Source organism: Apium graveolens, chromosome 7 (genome assembly GCF_009905375.1).
Source record: "Apium graveolens cultivar Ventura chromosome 7, ASM990537v1, whole genome shotgun sequence".
In the NCBI taxonomy this organism is placed as follows: domain Eukaryota; kingdom Viridiplantae; phylum Streptophyta; class Magnoliopsida; order Apiales; family Apiaceae; genus Apium; species Apium graveolens.
In genome coordinates, this window is record NC_133653.1 from 7,377,757 (window position 1) to 7,390,924 (window position 13,168).

General features: G+C 33.8%; 1 protein-coding gene across 1 annotated transcript; it reads right to left on the bottom strand.

Annotated features, from left to right (window-relative positions):
• Positions 1 to 596: 596 nt before the first annotated feature.
• On the bottom strand, positions 597 to 3,628 carry LOC141672634 (abscisic acid 8'-hydroxylase CYP707A2-like). The gene is made up of 7 exons (XM_074479285.1): positions 3,364 to 3,628; positions 2,778 to 3,096; positions 2,250 to 2,636; positions 1,972 to 2,146; positions 1,640 to 1,746; positions 1,416 to 1,534; positions 597 to 1,282 (listed from the first exon to the last, which is right to left on the bottom strand). The coding sequence occupies exons 1-7, from the start codon at positions 3,567 to 3,569 to the stop codon at positions 1,192 to 1,194; spliced, it is 1,404 nt and encodes a 467-aa protein (XP_074335386.1). The 5' UTR covers positions 3,570 to 3,628; the 3' UTR covers positions 597 to 1,191.
• Positions 3,629 to 13,168: the final 9,540 nt, after the last annotated feature.

Sequence of the window (13,168 nt, forward strand, 5' to 3'; positions counted from 1 at the left end):
ATTTGTGTTGTACACGTTTGCCAATATACACTTTTTATTATTAATATTTTTAATTTCGTATTAGTGTTAAATATAAAAACTTCATTATATTAAAGTACTCATAAATAAGAATTTAACAAAATCACTCATAAGTATATTTGATCTTATAAATTATAGGTAAATTAATAATCAATATTTATCATGAATAGTGTCAGAAGGTAAAATAAAAAACCTATAATGTAGAGGGAGGGAGTAGTAATCTATTTATTTGTGCACAAGCAAAATATGAAGTCTCGAAATCTGTTAGTCACACAAGCATTAGATTTCGTTGATTTTGCAACTGCAATTCTCTGGAGCGGATTCAAGAATTTTAGTTTATGAGGATACCGGACAAATTTTGATAATACATATTTATATTTTCAAATTTTGAGGGCACTTTTCTATATTTTCAAAAAATTTAATGGTAAAAAAATATAAAATTTAATTTTATGGGTGACACGTATTCCTGTGTCACTTATAAGCTTCCCATTCCAGAGCACAACTTCACCGGTGCAGAAGCTCTTGTTAAAAGTTGATATGAAAATTTATGTCATCACAGTAAATTTAGTACATGAAACTTCAAAGTAGAAACCATTTCATTACATGCCTTGCGGACTTTTTACATAATAAAAGAGAATACAAATACAATAAAAGCTAAAAAAAGAAACTAGCTAACTCTATAATACAGATATTTGAATTACAGTTGTTAGATAAGAGAACTAAAAAATAATGTAAAAAATGTTGCTAGTTTTCTGTCCCTTGATCCTGGTGCATGGGAGCTAGATTCATGTATTTACAACTTGCTTCTCCCAGCTTCTCCTCTGTAAATTAATTGTCAAAATAAACTGTCAAAACTTTCTTGTTATTTGTGTCCTTTTGACCTTCTTCAAGGGTGTTGATGGATTGGATAAGGTATCTTCTCTTTGTTGATATTAGTTTAATTGGAACGTCTGAATCATGAGATTCCAACCCTGTCCACGAGAATGAAATTTCCGCAGAAAAATGTAATAGAATCTCGTTTTCATCCCCGTTGTCAGCATTTAAATCCCAGTTATCCAAATACAGTAGCATCTTAGAAACTTGTAGAATCTGCTCTGCCACTGACTGCAGCCAGAGGCACTGATTCCTGATTGTTTTGTTTGAAACTGAGATAGTTTTGTATACTTAAAATGACTACTTGAGGGAGAGTCTGATGGGCAGACCATTCTGGGGAAGAGCAAATGGTGCATACTGAATTCCAGTTTGTGGGCCCATTAAAGACCACCTGCAAAGATTAGACATACATCATCAGAATACTACATTAAACTTCCTATAACTAGAAACTTTACTTTTTTACAGCAACTGAGCTGATGTAGTACACTTGTACTGCAAAGTTGTTCAAAATTTATGAAACCTACCTATATTTTGTGGTCATATGATGTACAAGTACTAAAATCTCCATTTTGGCCAGCTCATTTCCTGGACATGCATGGGTCCCATTTCCAAATGGCATGAAAGTATTGGGTTTTGGGGAAATCTGCCAAATCAGGAAAAAAATTAAATTTCAGATCATGAGAGATTCATTTGATAATAATATGCATCTAGCATCAATCATGATTTAGATATTTCTTTGACTTTTTACCTCAAATCTTGAAGGATCAAATTTCTCAGGCTCTAAATAATTCTCAGGGCTGTGGTGAATATGTCTAAACAGTGGCAAAACTTTCCATCCCTTTGGTATTGAATATCCTACAAGATAATTAAACAGTTGAACATGTCAGCTCAAATGACCTTGGCACAAATTTCAATACAGTTTAGGAGTTGTTTGGATTACGAGATTCCATACTGTTCAACGGGAATAAGAATGTGATTTCAATGCAAAATTGTATTAAAATCTTATTCCCATTCCCGTAAACTGGATTGAAATTTCATGATACAAACGGCAACGTAGAAAATGAATTTGAAGTAACTGACCTTCAAACTCAACATCTTCAACAGCTTCTCTGAATGTAAAAGATAGGATTGAAGCCACTCTAAGTGTTTCTTGAATAACTCTTGAAGTGAATGGCATTTTCTTAGTATCTCCCCAACAAAGATCCTTTCCTTCCCCTGACTCTTCTTTAGTCCTCATTATTGCTTCTTGCTCTTCCTGTCAAAGCACACACTTTTAAGTCCTTGAAACCATCACTAATTATACTCTTATCATATGAAAAAACAACAAAAACTATGTTATCCAAGTTAAGGCAGCTTACTGTGACAGCTTGAAGAACACTGGGATTTTCAGCTAAGTACTTGACAATCCAAGTTAAGGCACTAGCAGTTGTGTCACGGGCTGCGAAAATAACACCAATCATGTTATCTGCAATTTGTTCATCAGTAAGGCCTTCTTTGTCACCCATGAAAGATCCTAGTAAATCATTGTAATCTTGCTTGGTTTCTCGTCTAAATGAGATGATATTCGCGATAATTTGAGCTAATTCTTGTCGAGCTTTCATGGCTTTGTGGAACAGTGTTCCTGGAAGATTAATAGGCATGGAATTGTACCCTTTTTCAAGATTGTAGTAACACTTCTTGAGGTCTTCACTGTAGTTAATCCCATCCTTTCCAAAAATCGAAAGTAATGCCACATTGAACGTGTACTGCAATCGAGTAAAATTCAAATATTTCATTTAGTACCCACTACTCCGAATGTTGTAAAATCATAAATATCATTGTCAAAATCTTGCTTTTATGTTTTTTTTCGCTAGTTAAACAGACTCACACACGAGCTCCTAACTTACTGTTTTCATTTCTTGAAAAGTGTTGATTAGGCCACCGTCCCAAGACTTGAGAGATTCAGTGGCTAGTGATTCGATATCGGGGATGATGTTCTTGACAGAATCAGGCATGAATGCACGAAGAACAAGCTTCCTCAATTTGGCATGGTAAGGTCCTTGGTGAAAGAAAATAGCTTGTTTTCCTAACATCCTCTCTTTACTAGCTGGAAATGTTGGTTTAAATAAATGAGATTTGGTTACTAGTACAAGTTTGGCAGCTGCAGGGCTTGAAATCATTACACAAGGACATCCCAATATGTGTGTCTTGAATATTGAACCAAACCTGTCAAAATACAAGATTCTAGTTAAAATTAGCTTCTGTACACATGATGTAACAACATACATCTACAACGTGTGTCCAACGTGTGTCCGTGAGTATTTAAATTTCTGCAATCGATTGTGAGAAAACAAGAATCTAGTCAAAATTAGCTTTAGGACACATGATGTGGCGAACATATAGCTAGAACGTCTGTTGTTGCGTGCGTATTTAAATTTCTGTAACCGACTGTTAGGAAAAAAAATAAGTTTTTCGATTTTTCGAGAAACTTACTTCTTGACTTTGGAGGCAAAGAAAACATTAGGGTCTTGGGAGTAAAGTTGGAAAGTTTCTCCAATATAAGGCCATCCCATGGTGCCCGGAGGGAGTTTCAATTTCCGGTGACATGAAGGGAAGAACTTGAGGAAGGTTTTGAGGACTACAATGGATGAAATGATAGAAATGAAGATGTAAAACATGGTGGTTAGAATGAACTCCATGTTAGTTTGTTTGATAATGAAGGAGAGAGTTGTTATGTAGAGTGTTGTGAAAACAAGTGAAGAAATGGAAGATATATATAAGGAAGAGTGAGTAAGAGAGAGGAGCCCTTGAGTCATACAGCTCAGTACCCACACACGGAATCTCCCTCCAGCTAATGCCTTTGAACTATTTTATTTTTCTGTACAAAAAGAGAGCTACGTGTGAGTTTCAAGTAGAGTAGGAGGGGTACTAGTTACTAGTTTAGTACAAAAACACCCAATTTACTTTGTTAGCTAGGATCATTTTAGTTGAAAATACAAAAATAAAATTTCCCTGAAAATAACAGTACAAGTAACTATCAACAAATAAATTTTATTCCATAAGCTTTTATTTTAGGAGCCGGTGCCCTTCCGGTAAGGTTGAAATTCAGGTTAAGCGAGTCAGGTGTAATTTGAGCTGAAATTAATGGAGTCGAGCTGAGTCTGCTTGTTCATCTAATCGATGTAAATCTTTGCTCAAACTCGATTTTAAACAAGTATGTTTTAACGACTCGGGCGAGCCGACTCAGTTAATTTTACACTTAATCAAGTTTAAATATTTACCCGAACTCGACTCGTTTAATTTCACTAGTTTGGTTAAACGAGCTTGAGCTTGATCCGAGTCGGCTCGAACTACAACTCAACCTTCTGGTAAATGTTGTCAAAGTCAAATAATCTGATAACAGAAATTTCTAAAATCAAGAATTTAATTGACATAATTTTATTTATATTCCCATCAATTTCTCGTTATTAAATCTATTTAGAACAAATAATTATAGCTCAGTCCCGGAACCAATTTCTCGTATTAAACCTTTTCGAAATATGTGGGGACAGTTCAGCACCAAAACCATTTTATATTCAATATGAAAAATAAACCAAAAATCATTATAAAATCATATGATTACGTTAGTAGATACAGGGTCGGCCCTTGTGTAAGGCAACCAATAAGAGAGTTTAGAGCACCACATCAGCAGCAAGGGGTACCAAAATTTTTATATACATGTAGTAGCATAACATAATTTTTATTTTATATATATATAGGCAAATGAATAGATAGAAATTGCTAAAATAAAAACTTAAATGAAAATAAAGAGGAACAATCCTTTTATGACATCAATCATCCCCTAAATCTCATCACCCACCTCCTATATTACATAATCTATTCGGGGTCTATTTCCTGCCAACAAAATCCACTTCGGGCCCACTATACCTCATCAATACTCGAATTATAATCCTAAACAGGCCTCTGGCCTCAGACATGCAAAATAGACCTTAATGGGTCTTAGTAAGCCTCATTCTTGCCCACTAGACCCCTCCCGGCCCCGATCTAATCCTGCCAAGACCCACTCTTGGGGCCCATCCTCTGGCCCTACTACCATTCCTATCATCCTAAAATTTAAGTTTTCATTTAGTTTATATTCTATTAGAGTAGGCCCTTAAATATATATTAATTTGCTTACATTTTAATGATCATTTAAATACTAAAAATATTTGGATATTATTTTGATCGTTATTTACAACTAGTATTTTTTGAATAGCAAAAAAAATTCTTAAAAACTTTAAAACAGGGACCCTATTTTTATGATTTGTCTAGGGCACCTAAATATTTAAGACCGGACCTGAATAGAGTACTCCCTCCGTCCCTCACAAATGTTTATATTTGGGTTGGACACGAAATTTAAGAAAAATGATAAAATATTTAAAGAAAGTTAAAAAAGTGAGTAAGGTCGTAAGACCGATTAATATTATATGTATAAAATGGATATAGTGGAGAGAAGTAATGAATGCAGTTATTTTAAAAATTATAAAAACTTTACTATTTTTGAAAAAATTTGAAATATAAATAATTTGAATTAATATTCTAAAAAAAAAGTGTAAATAAACGGGAGAGACGAGGGAACGATTTTGGTATAATCTCGTTAATTATTGCACTCTGTTTGAAAAAAACAAAAAAAAAAGCGTGTGTGGGTGGGGAGAAGAGAGAGGGGAGGGAGGAAAGAGGCGGTTGACATTGACTGCCTTTATTAGATGATGAAAGTGGGGCCTGGTATTGTTTGCGATTCAGCAACTCTTGAAACCAGACAACAATACAGCCTGATTTGTATTTTTTATTAGTAATTCAAATATAACAATAATATACCAGAATTATTATTTTATACTCCATCCGTTTCTTTCAATTGTTATGGTTTATGGAATAATATCTGAAACGCATTTTAACTTAACAAAAAATATAATTCTATAACTTTTTTAAAAAAAAATTGAATAAAAATTTAAACATCCTATTTTTATTCAGCAAAGAAAAATTTTGAAAAAAAATTAAAATACTATAATTTATATTAATTTTAAAATACGTGTTGACACCCTCTTAAAAATAATAACAAATAAATTGGACCGTGAGAGGAGTGCTAAGTAAATAGAGTATTATATATAGAGGGGGATGAACGTTCCTATCCGTACCATTCTATCTACTTTCCGTCCCCGCCTTCTTAATATTCCCAATTAGGAAACGCATCTACCCTTATACTCCATCTGTCTCATTCATTTCTATATATTATTTTTTATCATACTTTTTAATGTTTATTTTAATTATAACTCCATAATTTTTTTTTTAAATTTTTTTCCTGAATAAAAGTTTTATGTTTAAACTTTTATTCAATTTTTTTTTAAAAAACCATTATGAAACTATAATTTATAAAAGTCTCGAAATGCGTGCAAATAATGAATGTATAATATTCAACGGGACGTATGGAGTAATACATCAAAAAATAAAGTAGTCTCCTACTTTTTAATGAAACATTTACATATTTACCTTCTTTTTTTACGGGATCCAATTTTGTGTTGTAAAATAATGAGTAAAAGACACTTTGTGTACGTGCACTTTAGCTGTCAGACCACTTATGGTACTGCATTTCATAATCTAGCCCATATTATATTGCATTTAATAATTACTTAAATTTTGTGTACAGCCGTGAGTTATCCCTAACTCCGTTAACTTCTTGAGGGGTAAATCAGTCTTTTCATTATTCTTTTTACAATTTAATTACATATGAATAAAAAACACATCCCGTAACTTTACTCTCTTCTCTCAAAACTCTTCCCTCTTCATTACCTCCTTCATCTTCCCGCCCAATATTGTCGCAAGGTCGATTGAAATTCCGTCAGCATGGTCTGGTTTCGAAGAGCTGCGGAGGACGTAGATGTGTACTTGCTTGATGATGGTCCTCGTTATGGAGGTAGTTTCTGGCCTTCACTTCGTGTGCGTGTGTATCGACTAAATTGGGGTTAATGTTTGTGGTGTTAAATAGTTATAAAGACTTTTAATTAGATTATGTGTTTTTCTTTACTTAAATGTCTGTTATAAGAGATGCATGTAAAGTTATATTATTTTGATTTTAGGGTTTCAATATTAATTTGATTAATTAGCTCCATTATGGACCCTTTGTGTTTGATGCTGTCTAGTAAAATACAATTGTTTAGAGTAAATTTTGTATTATTATGATAGTGATGTGTCATTTGTGTTTCATGTGCATAAAATTAGATTTAAAGTCCCATTATTTTAAAGTTCATTTATTTTATGCAGAAGATTCAGGCCTTTTTAGTATAAAGTATCATCATGGTAGGGAATTTAGAGTGAACCCTACTGAATATGTGGGTGGGAGTGTAGATTACTTTGACCTATGTGATGCTGACACAATGAGTTTGATTGAGTTAATTTCAATGGCTAAAGAAATTGGTGAGTTAGGTTCTATAAGCTTCTTCTATAAATGGCCTAAGACAGACATGAATAGGGGTTTGCATCCAATTGAAAATGATGCATATGTGGTTGAAATGTGTGAGTTATTGCCACCATCTAGGGTTATACATGTTTATTCCATAACAATGAATGTTGTATTTGCTATTGGTGTTGATGGGAATCCAACACAAGAGTATGCACCATATCAGGATCCAGACATTGAGTATGTGGATGGTGTGCATGTGCAAGATAATTTGAAAAATCCTTTAGGTGATGTGGATGATGTAGAGTATAGTGATGGTGTTACTGATGAGGAATATAATCCTGCAAATGATAAGGATGTGATGTCTGACTGTAGTTTTTACTCAGATTCTTCCAGCGGGGATAACACTGATGATGAAGTTTGTGATCACAAGTCTGAGAGAACTAAAGAGAGGGAATCTAGGGAACATGCCAAGGCAAATGAGAAGGCACAAAGTAAAAGCAAAATTGGGGTGGATGAAGTGGTGCAAGAGAAAGTTCCAAGCAGGCCATTGATTGATAATTCCAAAGATGAAGTCAGTGCAGATGAAGAAGATGGACATAATGGAAGTGATTGTTCTACTCACTATGCCTCAAGTGATGAGGAGAGAATGACCTCAAACTCAACAGATGAAGATGAAATCTCTTATCCAGTGTTCAATGAGAGGACAAATATGCATGATCCAAAGTTTCAGTTGGGCATGTTGTTCTTAACAACAAAAGTTTTCAGGGTTGCAGTCGAGAAGCGTGCTATAAAGGAAAGGAGACCAATCAAACAGTGCCGAAATTATGGAATCGGAGTTAAATTTATTTGTGAGAAACCTTGTGAATGGAAGATCTATGCTAGTAAAATGCATAGGACAAATTCATACCAGATAAAAGTATACAATTCAAATCACACATGTCAGACCACATTGTATCAGAAACATATCAGTTCTAGATGGAATTCAGAACAGTATGAGGATGACATAAGGATTAACCCTACATGGCCTTTGCAGTCATTCTTGAAGAAGGTTGTTAATGACTGGCACTGTCATGTGAGTATATATGCTATTGGTAGGGCAAAGAGAAAAGCATTGGAGAAGATTAGGGGAAAGTATGTTGATCAATATGCCAAGTTATGGGACTATGGAAATGCATTATTGAAGGCAATGCCTGGGAGTACCATTCAATTGATGACTGAAGACCAAGAAATGCTTGATGGTAGGAAGAGGTTTAAGAGATTTTATATATGCCTTGCTCAACTGAAAAATGGTTTCAGAATTGGGTGTAGACCTTTGCCAGGGTTTGATGGGTGTCACCTTAAAGGCCCTTATGGTGGTCAACTATTGGCTGCAGTGGCTACTTATGCTAATGATGGAATGTACCCATTGGGCTGGGTAGTTGTTGAGGCAGAGAACAATGACAGTTGGAACCGGTTCCTACAGCTTATAAATGATGATCTAAGGATTCAGAATAGTGGTGCCTTCACATTTGTATCAGACATGCAAAATGTACATTCAATTTCTTTGCAAATATCACATTTGTATGTACTATATCTATGAAAAAGGTAAAGCTTGAGTCTATGAGTGTTTTTATTATACAAACACTGTTTTTAATATTACCATGATAGCAACATTGTATATACAGTTGTCTAAGAAATATTTTGATTAATTAAGTGAGAAGCCTAGATCACAGTGTTTTAGGAGTGTTTTCAGACCTTTTTGCAAATCAGACATGTTTGTAAACAACCACTCAGAAGTGTTCAACAGTAGCATAAGGAGGTATAGAGATTTGCCAATAATTTATATGTTCAAATCCATACATGTTGATGTAATGAAAAAGATTCAGATGAGGAGGGATAAAATCTTATGCATTGAACCCTATTTTCCCTAATGCTATGAGGAGGCTTAACAAGTAAATGGCTAATTTATATCTTTGTTGTGGTTAATTTTTAAATTTACACTACATGTACACACTTGCTTACTAGATACATTTACATTTTATTGACAATTAACTTTATTTCTAGAGCAATTGAGCAAAGTAGAGGCTATCATGTTGTTTGGAGTGGAGGAGCAAGGTACTTGGTCACAATGACCTCTGGTGGATATGAAATGGTTGTTGATCTAGATGCTCATACATGTGTTTGCAAGAAGTGGGAGTTGTTTGGAATCCCATGTTACCATGCATATGCCTGCATTGCTTGGAGTAAGAAACCCTTTGAACCATTTATCCATCAGTCATATAACAAAGATATATTTTTGTCATGATATCAGCATATTGTGGAACCTATATGTGGAGAAGAAGAGTGGGAGGCAACAAATTATCCCAAGCCTTTACCTCCACAAGTTAAGCCTCAGGTAGGCAGACCTAAGAAAAAAAAAGAAACAATAGGAATTATGTGGTTGCTACAGATCCAACAAGATTGAAAAGGCAAAACACAAAGGTCAAATGCAGCTATTGTACTGAGTACAACCACAATGCAAGAACTTGCCCAGTTAGGGTAAGAGTGTCTACATTTTTAATACTTATGCACTCTACTAATTAGTGATAGTAATGAAGTGGAGATTGATGCTCATAATTATTCTTGCAGATGGCTGATAGAGCAAATGGTTGTGAAAAGCAGTTCAAGATGAGGACTAATGCACCAAAGAAGAAGACACCAATTGTTGGTGCCAATGAGAGTGTCATTGGTAGAGATGGTGCATCAAATTGAGGAGTTGATGTTGGAAAAACTAAAAAAAGGACTAAAGGACAATCCAAGGCTAGGGAAGGTGCCCCAAAGAGTACCGCTGAAGGAGGATCAGGAGGCAATAAATCAACAACCAATGAGAACAATCAGGCAAAAAGGAGGGCAATGCAAGCTGGGCTCAGAAAATATCCAGTTTGAAAAATTTGAACTTGTGTACCATTTTTATTAGAACTGTTATTGGTATGTTGTGACATCCAGTCAAGAATTGTGTTAAGTATTTTGTGTCTCCTTCAACGGGGTATTTTGTGTTTGGATGTCGTACAATTGTTTAAGTTATTTTGTATGGCCTTCGAACTCGTTGACCTTATGGTAATGCTATAACAAGTACGCATCTTACAATGTCATAGTTTTACCTTTACGCTTTGTTAAATTTAGCAATTAGATGTACTTTATTATGTACGAACTTTTAACAAACAGTAGAACTAAACCAAATAACTGACACAAATAAGTCGAATATTACATTACAAGCATTTCAAGCATTACCCACAGCCAAACTGAATGTTGGACAATCCAAACATTACAAATTAGTCCAACATTGAATTACAAGCACCATCCAAATTGAAAATTACAACAAAAAGAAGATAAATTAACCAACACCTAAATGACAACAAAGATACTAAACCAAACACTTTGAACAGTAGACGGAAACAAACACTTCATTGCTTCACTCTTCTTCAGAATCAGATTCAGCCACTGGAAACTCGGTGTTCTCACCCACAGCCTGGAGCACCATATTCATCATGCACGAGAACAACACAAACATTGCAACCATTGTCATCTCTTGCTTCTTCTTCATTGCATTTATCTGGGTTTGATGTTTTTCAATCAAACGATCAATCCTTCGCCCGTACCTGTGGTACGACTCAGCAATCCTATCCTGCAGCTCCTCGATGACTGCTACAGCCCGCAGACCAAGTGGTGGGTCAACCCACCTGTGATATCCACACTCCTCTTCTCCACACTCGCGAAGCCTCCTACCAGCATTCTCCCCATACCAACGGGTCTTCACCATGCTGAGCTGATTACAGTCGCACATAAGATCGAGCAAATCATCAGAATGAAGCATTTTTTCACCCATTTTGAGTTGTGGCCAAGGAGTGAAATTATGGTTGGAAGTTGAGATGAGGAACAAATGGGGGGTTACAACACTTTATAAACACATTACAGATCCGTTGAAATCTGAAAAAATTGATTTACCCCTCAAGAAGTTAACGGAGTTAGGGATAACTCACGGCTGTATACAAAATAATTATTAAATGCAATATAACATGTGCTAGATTATGAAATGCAGTACCATAAGCGGTCTGACACCTGAAGTGGACGTACACAAAGTGGTTTTTACTCTAAAATAATTTATTAGATTTTTTTTAGGAAAATAAATTCTTTTATCCCTAAGTATATCGATTTTATTGTTGAAGTTCCTGAATAAAAAATGACAACATAAATATCATTTTTCTTTTGAATATTTTTATTCTCGGAAAAGCTCGAGAACTCAGAAAAAGGACGCGTGCTATTTCTGAAAAAGGAACGTCAGTTACTGATTCGTTAAGGAAAAAATTTAGATCTTAAATATTCTAAGAAAATAATGACCTCAATGTTACAATCTTTTATTTGGGATATGAAAAATAAAATAGGTATATTCCACGGACAAAATAATTTATTTTCCCATTTTTCTTTTATATTAAAGATATAATTACACTAGTTTTGCAGGTCAGTTGTTATTTGGCACTCTTGGTATTTAATGAATTTCTACTTCCAACGCCAAAATGTGTATTTAAAACAAGCATTACAAATGCTTTTTAGAAATATATAGAGTATATTTGGTTTAGTTTATTATAAATGATATTCACATTAGCAAACTTAGGGAATTTTTAGTTACAATTTAATGGGACTCTCGATTTAGCATAATTTGCAATCGTGGTTATGATGCAATTTCTCTATTATTTTTTTCTTAGATAAATACGGTGCGATTTTCATGGTTACGAACAAATTAGCGTGGAGTTCAAACATATAAACTTTGATAGAGTTGGTAAAAATATATAAATTTATCATTTTAAAAGGGAAGAATCGCAGAATACTTTAGCCATTCGCAGACAAGATTTGCTCAATTTTGGCAATTGCCAGCCGTCATTTTGCATGCATTACTTCAAAGAGTGAAATAAGTTGAAGGGCCGAACATTATTCTAAAAAGCGGAAATTGCTATTATTCCGTAGAGTAGAGTAATATTTCAGTGAAGTAATTAAATGAATTAATTAATCGGCATATTAATAGAATGTATTTAATAAAATATAAAAAATATTTAATTTATAAAACTAAATATATTAATTTAAGAAAATAATACAGTGATTAATCAGAGTATAAAATTAAAACGGCAGAATATATTGAAACGATTAATTGGATAATTAATCGATAAAATCAGTAATTTTTAAAAGAGAGATGCAAGTAGTCACTGAAAAAGGGTTGGTGTGAAGCTATGCTAAGAGCATCTCTAATGTATTACACTATTTTGTTGTGAAATTTACACCAAAATGGTGTAAAAATTACACTATTTTAATATTCATACACTAAATCTTACACCATTCTTGTATTATACCGATTATTTTATTATTAAAATACAAAATAAAGTATAAAAGTAATAAAGTTAGTAGAATATAAAAGTAATAATTTTGTTTTAGATAAAGAGAATAAGAGTAATGCTGACATTAACAAAAACTCTAAAAATTTGGTTTGACACCAAATTGATGTAAATTTTGGAGTAATACCAAAATACCAAAATAGTATAAGTTTTAGAGTTGGGTTGAAGCATAATTTTATACTAAAATATTAAAATACAAATTTGAAGTTGGGTTGGATATGGTTAACCTCCTGGTCGTTTCATGCCCAGTGAGGGTGTACGGGCGAAATGAGAAAATGGGCCTTAATTTCTTCTTTGATCTGATTAATAATCAAATTTTAATGAGTTTGAATAAAAAAAATTAACGAAATAAAATATCAACATGCTAACAATTTTTTTAAATAAAAGCAAATTACAAAAAATCACTTCGTCGAGCTATTATTGAAGCGAAATTTGAGATAACCGTATCAACCTCCAATTA

Coding starts and splice junctions, on each gene's coding strand:
- LOC141672634 (XM_074479285.1), bottom strand. CDS start 3,569: ATGGAGTTCATTCTAACCACCATGTTTTACATCTTCATTTCTATCATT. Junction 2,637..2,777: donor CTTTTCAAGAAATGAAAACA/GTAAGTTAGGAG, acceptor ACTCGATTGCAG/TACACGTTCAATGTGGCATT. Junction 1,283..1,415: donor CATATGACCACAAAATATAG/GTAGGTTTCATA, acceptor TAATCTTTGCAG/GTGGTCTTTAATGGGCCCAC.